The 18,811-nt window shown below is 42.3% G+C and overlaps 1 protein-coding gene across 1 annotated transcript in view; it reads left to right on the top strand.

The window, feature by feature from the left end:
• The window catches only part of MTDH (metadherin), a 29,934-nt gene extending 13,624 nt beyond the window's left edge, over window positions 1–16,310 (top strand). The window contains exons 4-12 of the mRNA XM_018556165.1: window positions 2,094–2,246; window positions 2,895–3,110; window positions 3,321–3,410; window positions 5,581–5,679; window positions 8,428–8,552; window positions 8,893–9,012; window positions 11,589–11,699; window positions 12,367–12,520; window positions 14,835–16,310. Of these exons, the coding sequence (XP_018411667.1) occupies window positions 2,094–2,246; window positions 2,895–3,110; window positions 3,321–3,410; window positions 5,581–5,679; window positions 8,428–8,552; window positions 8,893–9,012; window positions 11,589–11,699; window positions 12,367–12,520; window positions 14,835–14,905 (1,139 nt within the window). The 3' untranslated portion in view covers window positions 14,906–16,310. The remainder of the gene's footprint in view (window positions 1–2,093; window positions 2,247–2,894; window positions 3,111–3,320; window positions 3,411–5,580; window positions 5,680–8,427; window positions 8,553–8,892; window positions 9,013–11,588; window positions 11,700–12,366; window positions 12,521–14,834) is intronic.
• The last annotated feature ends 2,501 nt before the right edge of the window (window positions 16,311–18,811 follow it).

Raw genomic sequence — 18,811 nt, 5'->3', positions numbered from 1 at the left:
ATATATATATATTTTTTTTTTTTTATTATTGGGTTTAGTGACACTGAGTGCCTGCACTTACATACAGCGGTGCTAAAGAAATCCCAGGAGCCAAGGAACCAATACTCTTCTGTCTCTTGGGGAATGTGGTTTCGTTGAGAGGCTGTGTTTTATTTAGAAGTGTCAGGTCCGCTGTATGTTTACCTGCATTGGCACAGCTGTTGCAGTTATGGCAATAATTGGGCTTGTTGTAGCAAACCAGCTGACACATTAGAGGCAGTTGTATGTTTGTGTCCAATTAGTGCCTGTTCACACTAGGCCTTTCGCTAAAACGCACACTAGGCCTTTCGCTAAAACATGCATTGTTTTGCCAATGCATGTGGTGTGAATGAACCCTTAGGTACTTTGTTATACAGGTAAGCAAAGTTACAGGATTGGCTTTGGTACATGATGTAATAGTAGGATCCAAAGGTCCCTTTTACATACAGGTTTTGGTAAAAAATGTTCTTTGTCATAAGGACCTTCCAGTATGTGGATGTTCCCTGAATAGCAGTCTCACTTTTGCCTGAGTCCAGGTTTGAGCAACAGCTCTTCCCTTCCCTTGTGCAACCACAAATCCAGTTCTTTCATGCAGTGTGCTGGCAGACTAGTTGCATGCAGCTTTCAGTCATAATCTGGTTTCTGGAAGCTTCTAGCACCCAGCCTGAGGCCCCATTCACTCCAAGGCGGCATCGTTTTTGTACGCAAAGGTTCAGTGTGCATTTTTTACGTTTGGCAGAGTTTTACGCTTGTGAATATGGGTGTTTTCGCTGGCAGCGAAACATTGTGGTCAATGGACAAATGCGCATACAAACTCGCACGAAAATGTGCAACATGCTTCTGCTGCGTTTCCTTTGAAGCTTATGGCGGATTTGCTGGTAATCCATGAACATGGGGCCATTGAAAATCATGGGACTTCTTGTGTTGGGCGTTTAAAAGCGCTTTTGCTACTGCTCAAAAATGCCTAGGTTTATACCAGGCCTTCGATTACCTATACCATATCTACCTGCTCAGCTTGTGTGTCAGGAGTCAAGACGTCAACTGCAGGAAATCGGCTTTATATGCCATTACTATTATTATTATTATGACACAGGATTTATATAGCGCTAAGAGTTTGTGCAGCGCTTTACTACAGCAATAAATACAGCAATATTTAAACATGAATTTAATACTACGTGTTCCTTTGCTCCAAATCGTCTGCCAGTTATTAGGAACTAATGGTATTATTTGGAGGTGAAGTAAGTGTGCATGATCAACTAGAAAGGTTAAGAGGAATTCCAAGTGGCCTGCCAGCAGGTCAGAGCTGCAGGGAGTTTGTGGAATGTTAATGGAACATGATTAGCGTGTTTCCTCTAAAGCAGTGGTTCTCAACCTGTGTAACCTCGGGACCCACATGTTTCCTTGGTCATTAAGGCGTGACCCAAAAATGATTTCATTTATGAAACATCTTAATGTATTACACAAAACAACTTGTGCAGTATTCAGCAATATATATTTTGCTGAAAGTAAATGAATTAAAAAAAATTAAAAAGTTTATAAAGAATAAAAATTAAATATTTAAAAAAATTAAAATAAAAACGTGTGGGGGTGGCGGTTGCGGGGTACAGTTCCATGAAATAGTCCCCTCTCTCCCCGGGCCATACCACTTTATCGGAGAGCCCGGGGGAGGCCGGGAGAGAGGGGACAGTTTGACATTATGAGGTTCCACAGGCTGAACCACAAATTCCCCCTCTAGTTCTCTCTAATGCAGATGGGCCGGTCTATGCAGACATGACGCCGCGACCCACTGCAGAGGGTGTCGCGACCCACTTTTGGGTCGCGACCCACGAGTTGAGAACCACTGCTCTAAAGGATCTTTAAGAACAGTTGCAATTTTTGCTAAATAGTGCGGACAGTTCACTGACTTCAGCTTACTTGCCGCTGGTATTGCTCTTTATGCACTTATATGTGTTCATAACATTAAAACGTTGAGGAGCTGCTCCTTTCAGGAATGTATCTTTCTGTTGCTCTCTGATCCATTGATTACTGTGTCTTACACTATGCACTTAGGGCCACATGTTTTTTTCTTTGTATAGGAAACTGGGAAACGAAGATCAGTAACAAAGAAAAGAGACAGCAGCGCAAACGTGATAAAGGAACAGACTCTGAAATTTACCCTGAGACCACAACAGTCACTGAATCCTTCACAATGGTTTCATTTCAGCCAACAAACATCAGAAAATCTAAAGGTATGTCCATACAAATGGTATTACATCTGCACAGCTTCATTTAGAGTGCCAACTTCTACACCTGAAAACTGTGACCCTGGAACAATAAAAACTCCTTCATGGCCTAAATCATTGTGCCTTCCCAACTTGAATGAGTTCAAAGGCTAAGTGGTTAATGATAAGATTTTAATGTGGGGCTCTGCTGCAATGAGAAAGGAGGGTATTGTGTTAAAACTGTAGTGGTTATAAGGGCTATTAAAATCTCAAAGTATGGATGGTAATATGCAGTAGTATATATGCAGTCCACTACCAGACATCGCATTGGTGTTCTGTTTTAGATCTAAATTTTATTTTTTAGAGTTGATTTAAAGGATAATTAAAGCTTGTTTTTTGCATATATCTACTGCTAGCGAGCAGTAGATATAGCAAAAACAAAAAAGTCACCAAAAAGGATATTGCCTGTGTCTCCGCCGCGTGCTCCCGTCCGAAGATCTGAAAAATTCTCAAGTGGCCGCAAAGGATCATGGGACAGGTGCATGCACAGTAGAGATCTGGAGAAGAGTAGAGACACGGGTAAGCAATGCAGGCAGCCGGCAGCGTGCACCTGCACAGACTCCATGGGACACAGAAGACCCAGCAGACAGCGCTGGATCAGATGTAAATCCCCAGGTCCAAGTGAGGTGTCTGCAGTAAATGGGGGTGGCTGGAATGAGAAGCCTACTAAGGTGATTGCCTCCCAAATCGTAGAGGAAAAGTGGGCTCCCCCTGCCGCTACAGCTGGCAAGAAGAAAGCAGAGCCTTGTACATGGAGCCAGGATGCGGTGAATACTAATGGAAAGGACTGGAGTGCCCCATGGAGCGAGCGTTCAATATTCCCTGGCATGGGTACGGCACTGATACTGCATGATCTAGATATGCTCCGTATACTCTTCTACTTTGAATAATCACTTCCAGACATGTTTCATGTAACAAGAGATTGTAATAATAACCATTTGGGGAATTCCAATATCTGTTGCTGTCTCTTGTGATTTACTTGACCTCCCTTCTCTAGTGAGTTACTAGATATTTTATATGTTCTGTTTGGCTTTATTTTAGCTCCCTGGAAACCGGTGGAGACCAGGATATCTTCATCAGAGCAGAGGCCTCCTCCTTTCTCTACTATCGGGTTAAACAATTCTGTGTCTGGTATGTGGCAACCATGAGTCTCTGGTTAGAGGCTTTTAGTCTTTATATACTTGTAGTCGCACCTTATGAACATATTCAGTATTTTTCTTTTATTTTGCATTCATGGGCATTTGTCATGCATAACAGAGTTTACTCATGAGTAGTTGTGTTGGTGGATAAGAAAGGGAAATACCTTGATTCATAAGAGAATGTGGAAGCGGCACATTTATCCCTGAAAATCCCCTTTATTATTTTGTCTCGCTGGGTTGAATTAGCCACAATTTATGCATCTCTAAGACGCACAGAGGCCGACTTTACTGACATTAATATAAAATCTCTTACAAGGAAAAAGCAAAGAAAAAACCCTCCTGCATATGTTTAAATACTTATAGCAGAGTTCCCCATGCTTCACCTCAGAGCACTATTTATTAAATGGAGCCAAAAGTCAGTTCTCCCTTCTGTTTTCTTTATACTCTCTTCCTTGGTGATCCTGTACTGCTACAACCTAGCTCAGGGGAGGGCAACCCGCACAGACTCCATGGGACACAGAAGACACAGCAGTCAGCGATGGATCAGGGACCGGCGCCAGCTCTGGAGGGACTCCTGACAATAACTAGAAAGAAGATCGGATCCAGCTGTGCTTTAACTACAAATCTCAACATACCTCAGGGAGTCATGCCTGTAACTGTCAGTCTTGTAAAGCCTCATAGGACTTGTAGTTCCACAACAGCTCGAGGGTAGGACTATGTGATCTGTCTGAAGGGGCTGTGTTTACAAGCAGCACTAGCAGATAGATCACATACTCCTGCAGCACCAAGTGATCTTTTTATGAATGAATGTTCATCACCGTCTCGGCTATGTCATACACTGTACTGGCTGAAACAGTGTATCTTCATAAATGGCCGCTCAGCACTGCAGGGCTATGTAATCTGTTTGCTGGGGCTGCTTGTAAATACATATCCCTGGCAGATAGATGAAAGCCCGCAGTGCTGAGTAATCTCTTATAAATGGCTGCTCCTGCTGACAGTCAAAACTCCCACCTCCTTGCTGGTATCAGACTTTCTGTTCTAGAGTGACGAGGCTTACTCACTGCACAGTATCTATGGAGGAGCAATGTTGTCACCCAAGGACAGGATGTTGTTTAGGACTACAGAGCACCCAGGGGGATGTTCTGCAGCCTACAGAGGTAGCTGATAACAATGAAACTGAGTGCTGAAGAGAATACAAGAAGTTATCAGCTTACAAATTTTCTGGCCGGATCCACCATTATTTTTTTTAAAGCACCTCTACCTGACCATGCTGCTTGGCGAGGGCAGGACTGATTTGAAGTGACCTAGTTCTATATGCACTTGGTCTCCTAGCTGAAGAAATATGTAGAATGTCTGGTGAGAATTCTTCTCTAAAATGTATGTAAACCCCAACAATGAACTTCTGATTTGCTCCCTTTTTAGTCTGTTATATTTACCATTGGAAAGTGCAGAAAAAAATACCCGCGGATCCTGCCAGAAATCGTGTGATCTGATAACTTCTTGTGCCCTCTGTTCCCAGCTATCTCTGTGGACTGTAGAACACCCCCCCTGTTTGTTATAGAGGGTAAGGGGAGGTGCTCTGTAATCCTAAAAAAAAAACTTCCTACCCTAGGGGAACAGTGCTGCTTCTCTATAGATACTGTGCAGTGAGTAAGCGTTGTCACCGCAGGACAGAAAGTATAATAATGGCGATATCGCCAGTAACGGGGAAAATCTTGAAAACAAATGCAGTCACCACATTAGAGGCTGGTAAGCTGCAATATATCACATTTTTGGATACACATTAAGCAGATGGGAAGCTTCCAAATTTGCCCAGTGTATCAATGATGTATGTAATAAATCACTGCAAGATTTGTAGATGAGGTGTTCGCCTAATATCTTTGTCTAAGAGCTTGTGTGTATTGTCTTGTAAGGCTCAGTTCGGATATAACGTGTGCTTGCCATAACAATCTTCCGTTGTCATTTTTATTTTCAACAACCAAAACCAATTGTCCTAGCTCAGTGTCTTGAGCCTATAGCAGTTTACATGTGACAGTTCTTCATTTCAGACATACATAAGATCAGATGCTTCTATAAGCTGTTAAAGATTACTGAAGGCAGTTTTTATTTACATTATAGCAACTTATCAGGCAGTGCTTACCTTTCCTTTTAATATTTTTCAGCTTCTGTCAGTGATCCTGTTCCTCAGACCAGTGCATCTGACAGTCAGTGGGAGGCCTCCCCTAATGAGCCCAGCGTCGATGATGAGTGGTCTGGTCCAAGTATGTATGGACTTGCTTTATTGTCGTCTTGTCTGTGTCGTCTCCCCCCCCCTAACTTAATGCATTCAGAAATAAATGTGTACCTGTTATCCACACTGGGTGTAGGTTTCCATTTGGGGTTTTTCGAGAATGTGCAGCCTATCATTTCACGATCAACTCCACAGTGTCTCTAGTTTTAGTGAAAAATTGGCTGGTTTAATGGTGGTTGAACCAACTACTGAAAAGTTGCCCCTACGTCAGAGATGCACTTTAATCCTTTTTTTTTTTTTTCACACGGAGTTTCAAGTAAAGTGAGTTTTTGCGCAGTGTCACAATTTGACCCTCATTCTACTTAAGGTGCGTTTTAAAAATGTTATATAGGCCAGAGCCACCTGCAAAATGAATACTGCAGTGTGAATGAGTGCTGTTTTCAATTTCACTTGATTGCTTTTGGATTAAAAGTAGCATGCAAAAAATCAATATATTATAATTGATAATTTGCAGGCTAATAATAATAACTCCTGTAAAGTAGAAAAAGGAAAGCCACCTTGCATTGTTCTAACCACAGAAATCTGCATCTTCACTATGGTTTAAGTCTCCTAATGCCTACGGGAGCAGTAAGGGTGTACTTCAGTTAGTCACACATAACTACTTCATTTTGTCTTTATATTTGTAAGATTAAATAATGACACGGTGTGATATGTCATGTGGTGTTGCTCATCTGAGGTTGTGTTTACCTATGTTTAAGACCTGCTAAGGACCAAATGATTCCTATTATGTTTTGATACCTAAAACCAAGTCTGCTCCCATGATGGACGGATCCCTTACGCTTCATTGTGCAAAATGAGTTAATTTGCATCAATCATGAGATCAATGTTGCTGCATTTACAGTCTCTCTAAAAAAATATTATTTTGCAAAAGGTGGACTTGGCTTTTAAAGGCCACACAGAACGTAAATGATGCGCTGTATATAATGTGAAGGGAATGGTGCTTTTTATGCTCAGTGGTCTGCAGCTTTCTTGAATACATGCTTGGCCTGCTCTGATAGTAAAAAAAAGCTGCTGCACACCTCCACTAGAGCAGAAGTGCCCTACAATGGGCTGCTTGAGCAGCATGTCTCCTAAAAGAACCCTCCTAGTATATTGGAAGGTAACCTCCGCACCCCAGCTCTTTTGGAACTATGTCCAGCTGTTCTGGATCCAAGTCCCATGAGGCATTGCAGGACTCTTGAGAGCCATAGGAATGAAACCTAGAGGCATGATGGAATTTGTAGTTTCAGGACAGCTGGAGTGCTGAGGTTGCCTACCCCATCTCTAGTGTCAGGGGCAGCTTCTTTTGCACCAGAACAGGATGTGTATGTACACTGATAGGCTGCAGCCTATGGTGTATCAAACACATCTGTCACTTAGTCAGGTATACCATGAATACAACGTTGAGGAACAAGAACAGACCGAGCCTCTGCACTGTAAGGACAGTAATCCTTCAGAGGAGCAAGCTGTGGCTCTGTTATCCTGTCCCCGGCTTTACTACTTCATTAGGCAATGACTTAGAACAAGTATGCATGTAGGATGTATGGACTCTTCATTGGCTCTTCAGGTCTCTAAGAAGTGACGTATAGGTAAAGAACACAACCCCAGAGCATACAGCTTTGAAGGAAAAGTCTGCAATGGTAGCTTCCAAACTTCTGTCCTTGCAGGTTCCCTTTAAGTCTTCGTTTTGAAATTGCTGTGTATGCAGAAGTCTCAAAGCTGCAAAAATGTCAGCTCAGTCTGTTACATATTCATCGGTGTCTGAACACTGCGTCTCAAGGGAAGGTCTGCAAATTGGCACTTGGAAAGCTGTGGAAGATTTTGAATTTTGATGATTTTTTTTTTCTAATTGCACAGGGCCCGGTGACTCCAGTATGTCTTCTTTTTTTTTTTTTTTAGGTGGATGGATTATAAAGTGCCTCTAACCCAAAGACAAAAATTGCAGTATTGCAGCCTGCCAGTCATGTGACTGCATTCATTTGAGGGATTTTTTAGGCTTTTTTACCTTATGATTCTGTCAGTAACACACTTGCAGTCCTAGGGAGAGAACACTTGCTGTATTGTATCTGTGGAGGAGCAGGTTTGGCACCCAAGGTCAGGAATTGTTAGGACTACAGAACCAGTCTCCTTTTTCTCATGTCTGTATAGACTACAGAAGTTCACCCACCCTTCGCTAGAGGTGAACTAGGCATGGCTGATCACACTGCTAAGGCCATAGAATAATACAAGTGCAATGAGTTGTTCACCATTACAATGTACATGCACTTACAGCTGATCTCCAAGGTAAGCAAATATTGTCTAAATACAGGAGGCATGTGTATTCTTGGTGTGCTTTTATGTATTTTGTTCAGATATCTGAAATTACTATCCAATGTGAAACTTTGCAGTTTCCTGTAATAAAGGCCAGTCAGTATTGCTCTCTTCTTGTTCAGGGTGACTGGTCTTGTATCCGCCCCATTTCCTGCAGGCAGCCAGTAGTGGGTTGGCCTACCGGGTCCCCCTTACAGCTCTGCTCTCTGCACAGGCCATGCGTAGCACATTAATGTAATTGCTACTTTTACAGGGTAATAACTGAGGCTTGCAAACTCATTCACTGTACACAAAGTGTATTTATATCCTTTGTGCCCATTGAAGAATATATTTAAATGAAGGTTCTTGTGCCTGAAGTTCAGCTTTAAGGAAATGTATTGTATCCTTAGCTGTATAAGGGTATATTTAACTTGCTGTAAACTGTTTATAGATGGTATGAGTTCAGCTGACGCTAGTTCTGACTGGAATGCCCCGGCAGAAGAATGGGGGAACTACGGAGAAGAGGAACCAGTGCCCGATCCACAAATTGAAGAAGCTGAGCAAGAAGTTCCAAAGGTAAATTTATTGCAGTTTCACCCAGTCTGTTTGGCTCAGTTTATGGGAGGAATTAATATTGTGGTTTACATATACAGTATTCTGCTTATAAAAGTGGCACTGCAAGAGAGTTCAGGTTGTTAGTAAATGTCTTTGGTGTTCACTGGAAGTTGGTACAGCAAATAGAAGGCAGTCCCGGTGTATCCCCTTTTGTTGTCCACTTACCCCTGAAATATGACTTGATCACCACGGGTGTATTATTATTATTTCACAAATCATTGGACAAGATTTGAACGGTGTATTTCAGTGTTACCTTACCTTTTCGATAGGCAACCGTTTTAATAGCTTGTTTCTGATTCAGGTTTCTGATGATGACAAGGAAAAGGAAGAAACTACCACCCAAACATCTGCCAGCAGCAAAACCAAGAAGAAGAAGAAGAAAAAGAAGAAGCAGGGAGACGAGTCTGGTTCCCCTACCCAGGTATGTGCTGCAAGAATGCCAAACCGTTTAAGCAGAACAAAACCCACACATTTTAAGGACAAATTGTCTTAAAGCGAACCTTTGCCCATATCAGTAAAATAACAACAAACACACCTTTTTAGAAATGTTTAGTAATGACAGTCTACAAACACAGACTTCTAGATAATTGCCGGCTTTGTATTCTGTACATTCCTTTATCTTTTCTTTCCCAGTCTTTGACAGCAGCCATGTTTGTTAAGGGCAGATTACTAGCTCTCCTATTACTTCCTTGATTTCTGGCACATGTGACTAGGACATGTGACTATGCACAGCATTTCAGGGGAGGAAAATGCCTTTCACAGTAATGCTCTGCTGATGACAAGACAATCCCAGTGTGCATTACTTTGGCAAACTGAAGTAATTTTTTGCTTTCAAAGCAGGAAGTGAATGCCCTGCAAGTGTAAGTATTTCAAAATCACAGCATTTTAGACCTGGCATGTCTGTTATTATTATTATTCATCATACATAGAGGGATGCATTTGGTAGAATCGGATTCTTGAGTGTAAATATTCGCTTTAACCCTTGCAGTGCAGAGGGGGCGGAGCCCCACTGCAAGGGTTTTGTGCTCAGTTTCATCTAGGGATGAGAAAAACAAAGTTGTACTCACCCCAGCCTCGCAGCCGGCTGACTTTTAGGCTGGCCTGTTCAGCCTTGCTCCCCCTCTGCTGCAGCGGTCTAAGGTCCTGTGGGTCATCACGTCTAATACAGTGTATAGGACTTGAGGACGCCGAGGGACATTCATTGCTAGAGCAGAAGAAGAAAAGGGCTTCAGGAACCAGAGTAGCAGCCAACTGGCTCAGGGTTCAGATAATTATTACTTTATTTTTGCTCATAGACGAAAATGAGCACTTAACCCTTACAGTGTGGGGGTAGCCCTACTGCTGGGTTAAGATCCTTTTCCCCAAGTTTTTAAGTTTCCCCAAAAAAAGATTAACTTATAAGTGTTCAATAAATGTGATAAATCCTTATTCAAACATACTTCTATTGTTTTCTGCAGTGTCACTGTTTACATTCTGCCTACTAGCACATGTGCAGTGCATGCTACGTTCAAGGCATCCCTCTGACTGTAACTGATCTTTTCGAGCCCTCAAATAACTGGTGTCATAGTTGATGACGTGCAACATTATGGCAACTGCAGATCTAAATAGAGCCTAAGATGGCGTTCTCCCCTGAGAATATGAGAGTTTACATTCTAGACCTATTTTCACATTTAAGCGATCGGCCTATTATATGATATATGACATTTGATATCTATAAAGGAATACATTTTGTAGGGGGCTGGGTTTGTTTTGGGGTTTTTTAGTGATCTTGTTTTTCAAAGATTTTTAAAATCTGGATATATTTTGAAGGTAAAAAAATGCAAATTTTTTCCCTTTCACCAATCATTTTAAAACGAGGGTTACCTAAAGTAATCTTATTCTGTGATTCCTCCCATTTATCTTGACGTTTTTAGTGTGGCACTGGTATTTTTAAATGAATACCAGTGTCTCATTATAAAATAAAAAGCAATGTTTTGCTGCAATTCTCACCCTCAATCTGGAGTGGACTTCACCCAGTAATTCCTTTCTGATGCTAGATGTCACTTGTTTATCAGCTGGAGTAGTGACCACCATCATTTAACCCACTTTCTCGGAGCTCAGCCTGCAATGGACTCCCCTGGGAGCATGGTGTACATAGTGATCACATGTTAGGTGTCCTGAATGTCATTAGGAACCGAGCTTTCGGTGACATCCAGATTGGACTGCTCACAGCCATGCAAAGTGTTGGCCGGTACCTGTCAAAGAGGTGACATTTTATTAACGTTTCCTCAGCAGGGAGCATCCTGTAGGAGAAAGTGTGAACCTGTGAATTAACTCCAGGAACAGATCAATGCTCCCAAATTTTTGACGAACTGATAAATCTGTTTTGGGATAACTAACCATTCGACTCCTTCATCCAGAGTGAGCAATGCACCTTTTTGTGTACATAGGGCTCATGTCTGCAATTGTGCAATGACAGAGTGCACCATGTCCTGCCATGTACAAAAGGCAGATAAGGCCAGGTTCACACCTAGGCGACACCTCACGGCGCAGCAATCGTGCATGATTCCGTGCGGTCAGGAGTCGGCAAGGTGTCAACCGATCACGCTGTGGGTGCCATTATTTTCTAATGGCACCCCAACGCGCCGGGCGGATTGCGCGGTATTCTGCCCGTGCTTCCAAACTTTATCGCGGCTAAAACAGCCACACAGCATGTATCACAAAAAAAGTTGTTGTACCTTTTTTCTGCGATTGCCGCATGGATGTCACCCCATTGAAATCAATGGAGTCGCGCTGAGTGCACCTGAACACGATCGCGTGTCGTGCAAGTGTTATCCTAGCCTAAGTGTAAGCTAAATGTGGCATTTGGCATCAGAACCCCCTGTTGATAGGATTGCCAGTCTTCCATTACATTCTGGACATGCTGGTGGGTTGAGGTGGTTTTAAAGACAACTGGCCTTCGTGTGTTGGACCATCTTGGCAAGGCTTACTGAACTCATTATGCTTTAAATCTTTCAGGAAACGGAAGGCACAATGGAAGCCTTGGATGATTATAAAGAGGATACTACCCCTTCTCCACCTCCTGTAATTATCTCATCAATCATTGGAAAAAGTAATGAACTGAAAGAGGTAATTTCATAATTTAACACTTCTATTTTTGAAAGACTTTTTACTTTTTCATAATGACCATGGAAGCCACTGTTGGGCTCTGGGCTGCTGTCAGTGGAGCTGCATTATGTTGATAAAGGATTGAGGGCCACATCAAAGTCAGATCTGTAACATTACATGGGTGAGCAGCTGATCAGCATGGAGACACCTGCCAGTTGACCTCCGCATTGAGATGTGTGGGGCTTTCATTTTTATATTCACACTTGGCATGCTGGGACAATATATCATGGCGGATGTGATTGAGAGATTCACTTTTCAAGGTTTTCTTTCTTTAATATAAATATTGGCATTCTTTTTCTAAGGTTATTTTCCCAGGCTTTGTAAAAAGCAGATCTGTGGTCCCAGGATTAAAAAAGCAGCTTATTGAATGCAATACTCGCTTCCTCTGCAGAGTCTTTGCTCTGTGATCCAATGCTGATCTTGGAGCTACAATAATGCCCATTGTCATTTAACCAACTTCCCGTGAGTCCAGGCTGCCATGGATACCCAATTTCTGCCATTTTGAACTGGTTGCATTCAGTTGGAGAAAAGTGTTTTTAGTAAATTTGCCTAAATATTTTAAAGTTAAAATGATAATGGTAGCTTTTGAGCAGAACTAACAATGGTTTCTCTCGTATTCTGTGTACAGACTTTGAAGGAGACACGTGTGCAAACAGTGCTGACTGAGTCTTCAGTATCTGCCATGCATAACATTTCTGAGAAGAGCCCATCCCTAGTGCAGCAGACACAAGAGGCCAGCACTGCCGCCACCAAGCAGAACATTGTGCCCCCACCATCACAAGGTACTATTGACCGTCCTTTGGGTAGGTGAAATTAATTCATGGGAAACTGGTTGTAGATATTTGCCTAAAACAATGCAACTTTCACTGTGTACAAGGTGGTGTGTTCTAGTTTATAAGTGACTTAAAGCTGAATTTTAGTCTTGCCTTCAGTCTTGCACAGTTCCTCTCCTGTACTGAAATTGATTACTCTGATTTCACTGCGCTGCGCTGCTCATTTCCTGGCTGGAGGACATACAGCATCATGTAGCACTTTCCTTCCCAGCCCCGGGCCTTTCATAAATTGGATTTCATTTCTTCAATCATGGAGGTTCAGCATCGCATGTGGGCTTTGTCTAGGGTGGTCTGCCCACTTCTTCGGACATTTTATATTAAAATGTGGAGGGAAAGGAAGAACAAAAATTACAAAAAGCAGATTAAGCTTCCGCTTTAAAGAATTCTGGAGATGTCCAAATCTTTAAATGTAACCAGTCTGTTTCCAAATGAAAAGAAACAAGCTGTTAAGCATGTTGCATGGACAGTCTGCACTGAATATTAAATAGACACTGGCAGACTGAATGATTTAGTATTGTGTTGTTAAAACAAAAAAATTAACTATACTTTGTTTTATTTGCCATAATTGCACTCTGCAAAAGAAGATGAAGAATACGTACTAGTCCAATAGGTCGTGAGTCCTTTCTCCGCTGTCTTGAAGAGCTATGGTGTCCAAAGACTCTTCAGCATACAAAGCATTTTCAGGATTGTTGGATGCCTGGTCTCCTACTGTGTGCTGTAGTTTCTTCTGCTGGCCCTACATCATTGCTGAGTCCTTTAGAGCTGTAGGGGCTGATGGATGGAACCACCACACTGTGGACAGGGGGGTGGTAGGCATTCAACACTATCAATAAAGTGTCAGATGATGCTAAACATTCAGTTGCTAAAACCATGTCCAGTCACCATAACTATTCAACAGTGTCCACCTGTCACAGAGGTAAGTGTTCTTTTTTTGCAGGGTACATTAATTGGGGAAAAAATGGCAACTTAGAAAAAACAAAATGCTATATCATTAAAGCAAATAAAACATTAAAGTGACACTAAACTCAGGCGTTAAATCTTTAAAATGCATTCAAGTACCCTAACAAAAATTTATCTTATTTGTGTATCACTCAGCTGCAGATCCTCAAAATCATCTCTGAATTGGTGCTGACACTGTCCTTCTTTCTGGAGGGGGGCTACTATTGTTCCTATGGTCCTTGTTAGGGATGCCCTAATACCGATACTAGTATTGGTGCCAGTACTCCTACTCGCCCCAATGCTCCCGATACTGGGACTTCTGGTATCAGGAAGCTAGGCCGCGAGTCATTACACGCCGCCCAGCTTCCTGGCTGGCCGGGAAGCTATCTCCATACTCTCTTGTAACCAGGGAGCTGGCTTCCCGGCTAATCTTGAAATTGGGGGGTGGGTAATGACTCGCCCGCCAGCTTCCTGATTGCCCGGGAAGCTGGCCAATCAGGAAGCTGTGGGTGCGAGTAATTACCCACCCCCAGCTTTCTGACTGACCAGAAAGCTGGCTCCATGCTTCCTCGTCACCTGGTGACAAGGGAGCATGGAGATGGCTCCCTGGCTAATCAGGATGGCGGGTGGCCAGTCATTACATGTCGCCTGGCTTCCTTCATGGAACTTCTAGTATCTGTACAGCTAATCCTCGCTTACCGACTTACCTGCTTTGTGACCACTCGCACTTACGATCGACCTCCGACCTTGTGTGTTAGCGTCAGTGCGACGTGTCGCCGGCGGAAGTGATGTCCTCCGTTCTTCACTGCGGGTCCCGGTGAGTATTTTATTGCCCGATGTCCAGTACTGCACATCTGCAACACCATACAGTACTGTACTAATCCAGTACAGTACTGTATAGAGTTCCTCACTTAACGACCAATTCGTTTAACAACCTGGTCGTAGAAACGGAACTCGGTCGTGAAGAATACCTATATTTGGTATTCGGAACAAAAGTAGCCCCCCTCCAGAAGGAAGGACAGTGTCAGCACCAATTCAGAGATGATTTGAGGATCTACAGCCGAGTGATACACAAGATATATGTTTGTTAATAGTTGGGGTACTTGAATGTGTTTTTAAGATTGAACTCCTGAGTTTAGTGTCACTTTAAATCCTTCTATCTGCTAGTCCATAGTTAGTATTCACTGCAGCCTGTCCCTGGAAATGCTTCATTTAGCACGGCATGTTTCCCTTTTTGATTTTGAAACTGTTTTTGTGATTATGAAAGTGAGAGAACGTGGAAGTGAAACTGTTTTTCTAACCAATCTAAAATGTGTGTTTTCAGCTAAGTCCGAAGAGAACTGGGAATCCCCTAAGCAAGTGAAAAAGAAGAAAAAAGCCAGAAGAGAGACGTGATCCTCCTTCCCTCACTGTTCACACCTGTTCAGACGCTCTCGAAGGTGACGCTGTTTATGCAATAATTTGTGAACTTGTACAGAATTTTATAAAGCGAATTCTGCATTTTTAAAGCAACTACTGTCAACGTGACCTCCCTGAAGACAGGTGGAAGAACACAAGGAACTCGAGATTCACACAAACAAGATCAAGATCAAGAACGTGGAACAGCAAAGGAAAAAAGAAAACAACACTTTGAAGATCCCGCATATTGCCAACTGAGAACTTTCATTTGATATACTGAAGAAACGACTTTAATTCCTGATTTTATGAAACAGTGACCTGTTTACATTCATTTTGTGCCCTACCTGGCCTCTGAGATGAACAAGCTGGGGTGATTTATTTTGTTTTTGTGAAGTAACATTTCTGCTATCTCATCATGGAAACATCTTTTTATCTTCTTGTGTCATTTTTAATATCAAGTGCTATTGTTATACAGTAGCGCAGCTCATTACCCCCATAGTATCATGTGCAGTGCAAGAGTGTCATGTAATGTTTTGTGTGATCCTTCAAGCACTGATCAGAAGAATGAATTGTGAACTGGTGAATGTATGAATCATTGTCATTTACATCAGGAAGTCTGTTCCGCTAGCATTGTCCTCCATTTTTGTATTAGGGTGGCTTTTTTTTTATTTAAAGAAAATAATCCATGTCGCCTTTACAGGGGGCAGCTGTTTTGTGGATGGATGCAGTATTCATAGGCTTGTAGCCTATAGATTCACCATAAACGATTTGACAACTGAACACAATATGGCTGCTTCTGGTCTGTGCGTGCGACAGGTACTCTTTAAGGCGTGGCATTATGTGATTTGTCACTTCTTATACTGTATTATGTTCCTAATGAATTTTTTAATACTTGCACTCTAGCCGTAGCGTGGCTAACCAGTCGTGTTTCATGTCAGGGCCGTCGGTCACCAATCCTTCTTGACTCAGCCCTGAAAAGTTGAATATGCAGCCATTTTTATCTGTTAACGTGAATTATACTGTTTTTGGGGGTTTTTTTGGATGGGCATGGTGGCTTCAGACAGCTTTAATTGATGTTAAGACCTTCAATAATCAGGAATCCTTCTTTTCTTTTTTTTCCTGCCTTAAACTCTAGTATTTAGACTTTGTGGCCGAAGTTAGTGTTTTTATAATAAAAGAAAAATACATCTGTAGTTGTGAGAAGTATTGCCAGCTTCGGACTCTGTTGATTTAAAAGAAACGCGTGTGGTTTTATCACCATTTGCAGGCAATGTTATTTCATTTTATTAAACTTACAGTTAACTTTGTATCTCTTCCTTCTTCTGCATGGTAAGTCGGACTTTGTAAATAGCCTTACCAAATGTTCTTTGACAAAGCGGCAGCAATCTGGGAAAAGGGTGTGGACAAAAAAAAAAGCCATGTACAATGTTGTCTCTTTACTGTACCTGGGAATATGACGTAACCTGCTCTGTAACAGTTATAACCAACGGTACTGATCAGCGGCTTAACACTAATATTTTTTTTTTTTTTATTGAACTTTCCTCAGTCCAATATTATCTTGAATTTTCTGGACCTCAAAGGTTTACACATTAATGCTGAGTAGGGGGAGTAAGACCATCCCTGCTTAAAGTGACCCTGTCGCCATTGGGGAAAAAAATACACAGTCACCTTGTAAAAGCAGGTTTATACTTGGCATTTCCTTGCCGGCGTGCCATGTCCAGGTATAATTAGCCGTCCCCCTAGGCATTATTTTAACCTATGGGAATCTGCAATCACATAACCACCCCTTAACCCCCATCCATTCCAGCACGCCCCCCATGCGATCTGTTCCTGCAACTGGCCTTTCTTGTTGCCCTCCCCTCTTCACACCATTGTAGTTTTCTCAAGTCAGAGAGCACCCCATGGCTGGGAAGTGTCCACGTCACTTAGGCAGTGACGTGGCTTCCTGTAAGCAGTGAAGAATCAAGAAGACACTTTGCGTCACGCGACTAAATATTTAAGTGAGTATTTGCAGTATTTTTCCCCTTGGTGAATAGAACGATTAGCCTGAGGGGTTTGGGATGACACTGGCATTGATATGATCCCACGCTGCATGCACCGAGAAGTGTGTGAGCATTGGAACCTAGAGTGTGAAAATGTAACACGTGCTGGAATGCCAAGTATGACCCAACTCTTCCAGGGTCTGCTGTGTGGAACTTTTATTGAAGTGGCGGCAGGATTGCTTTAATGTGGAGCTTTCGCCAAAGAACAAATGTAAGCTGCCATTTTCTGGGAAGAACCTAACAATCACAAGGTGGAGGCTGGCTTATAACTGGAGCATAGGTTTGTTGAAGAACATGAATGATATACTTGCTTCTCATGTCTGACTTGCACTACTAAAAGAGCATCTGGAATCTGGTCATTCTGGGAAAGCCGCTCCAGTGTGTATTGCCCCCCTATGTATTATTCAGTACCAACTGTTTACAGATTTACCACAGGCTTGATGGGTAAAATAGACGTTTACACCTACTAAATGACAGTGTTCATTGTGTACTGGGTGCAGGTCCACTGTATTTGTTTTCGGGTGGGAGGGGATTTCCTGATTTTTAAATACTAATTTTTACACAGATGTATTAAAACAAAAAATAGAAATTTTCAGGAACATGACAAGTAAGTTTACCTGTTCAAAACCTTTTTTTGTTTAATTCAGTGATATTTCTAAGTTGATTTTGTTTAAATAAATCTTGCAAATGAACTACGTGTCTACAAATTTATTTAGTTTTTTTTTTTTTTTACAGTACGCCCTGGCAGTCCTAGCACATGCGGTGTGTTAAACTGCTAAAAGAAAGCTCCATGGCTGGTAAAATAAAACAAATTGCTGCACAAACTATTTTAATTCAATGTTTCCTCAGGTTTTGGGGACAACAGCACATCACACTTTCCTTCCACAGGGCCAGATCCTAACTTTAAAATGTCGTATGGCACTCATATTTTTTAGTACACAGACTCTGAAGTAATTGCATGCCCAGAAAGTGAAAGCTGTGGGGGCACCCTCTCATACAGCAAATAGAATACAACCGCACACAAAGCAGACACATGTAGTCACAGCATACATTGTCAGAGCACACAGACTTCATAATACAAGGTACTATTAGAAGAGCAATGTGGCTGTGTGGTGAGATTACTATTTCCGCCCTTTAAGTGATTTTAAGTTGCTAAAAACTGACCCCTGCAAAAGAAGACTCGCTACCCGGCACCTGCCAAACGCCTAGTATTGTTCTCCATTGTCCCTGTGTGTTGTAAAGTAGCCACCGCTCCAAGCTCGCTCCTGTGATGGACTACAATCTCAATACAAATTAGTAAACTAAACATGATATTGTAGTCCATCACAGGAGCAAAAATTCTAAGGCTCCATTCTCACTGGAGCAGCTGTCCGCACATATTTGGCCGGGTGAATCGGCTCTAAACAGAAAAAGAAAAATGCACTTTAAATGTGCGTTGTTGAGACATTTGCGGTGGGGGTGTGGTACGAAACTGCGGCCCCCAAAATAGTTCAAGATATGATATTTATGTTTTGATGGATACCGCACGTTTGCCGCTATGTAATAGTCGCAAACGTGCGGATGAAAGATTTTAGCTTTTGCATTGCTGCGCCGTCTTCCGCACGGGAAACCACTAGGTAAATGCAAAAGCTATATATAAATGGAGCCTCCGTTTGACTATATTTAACAGCCTGAGCTGTTCCAAAAGGCTGCCCCCTGCCAGCATGCTGTGGAAAAGTATCCTTGTGCTGTGTGGAAGTGGTCTCTATCCAGATGTCCAAGGCGCCCCTGCTGAGTCCAACCTATAGCTCTGCAATCAGCAGAGAGACCACTGCTTCCACACAGAGGACTCCCCTTAGCCCTCCTCTACAGCATGCTGGCA

Source organism: Nanorana parkeri, unplaced genomic scaffold (genome assembly GCF_000935625.1).
Source record: "Nanorana parkeri isolate BGI_ZX_2015 unplaced genomic scaffold, ASM93562v1 scaffold226, whole genome shotgun sequence".
Taxonomy (NCBI): domain Eukaryota; kingdom Metazoa; phylum Chordata; class Amphibia; order Anura; family Dicroglossidae; genus Nanorana; species Nanorana parkeri.
The sequence above is the reverse complement of the archived record's forward strand: the minus strand, read 5'-3'. Positions and strand labels throughout refer to the sequence as shown.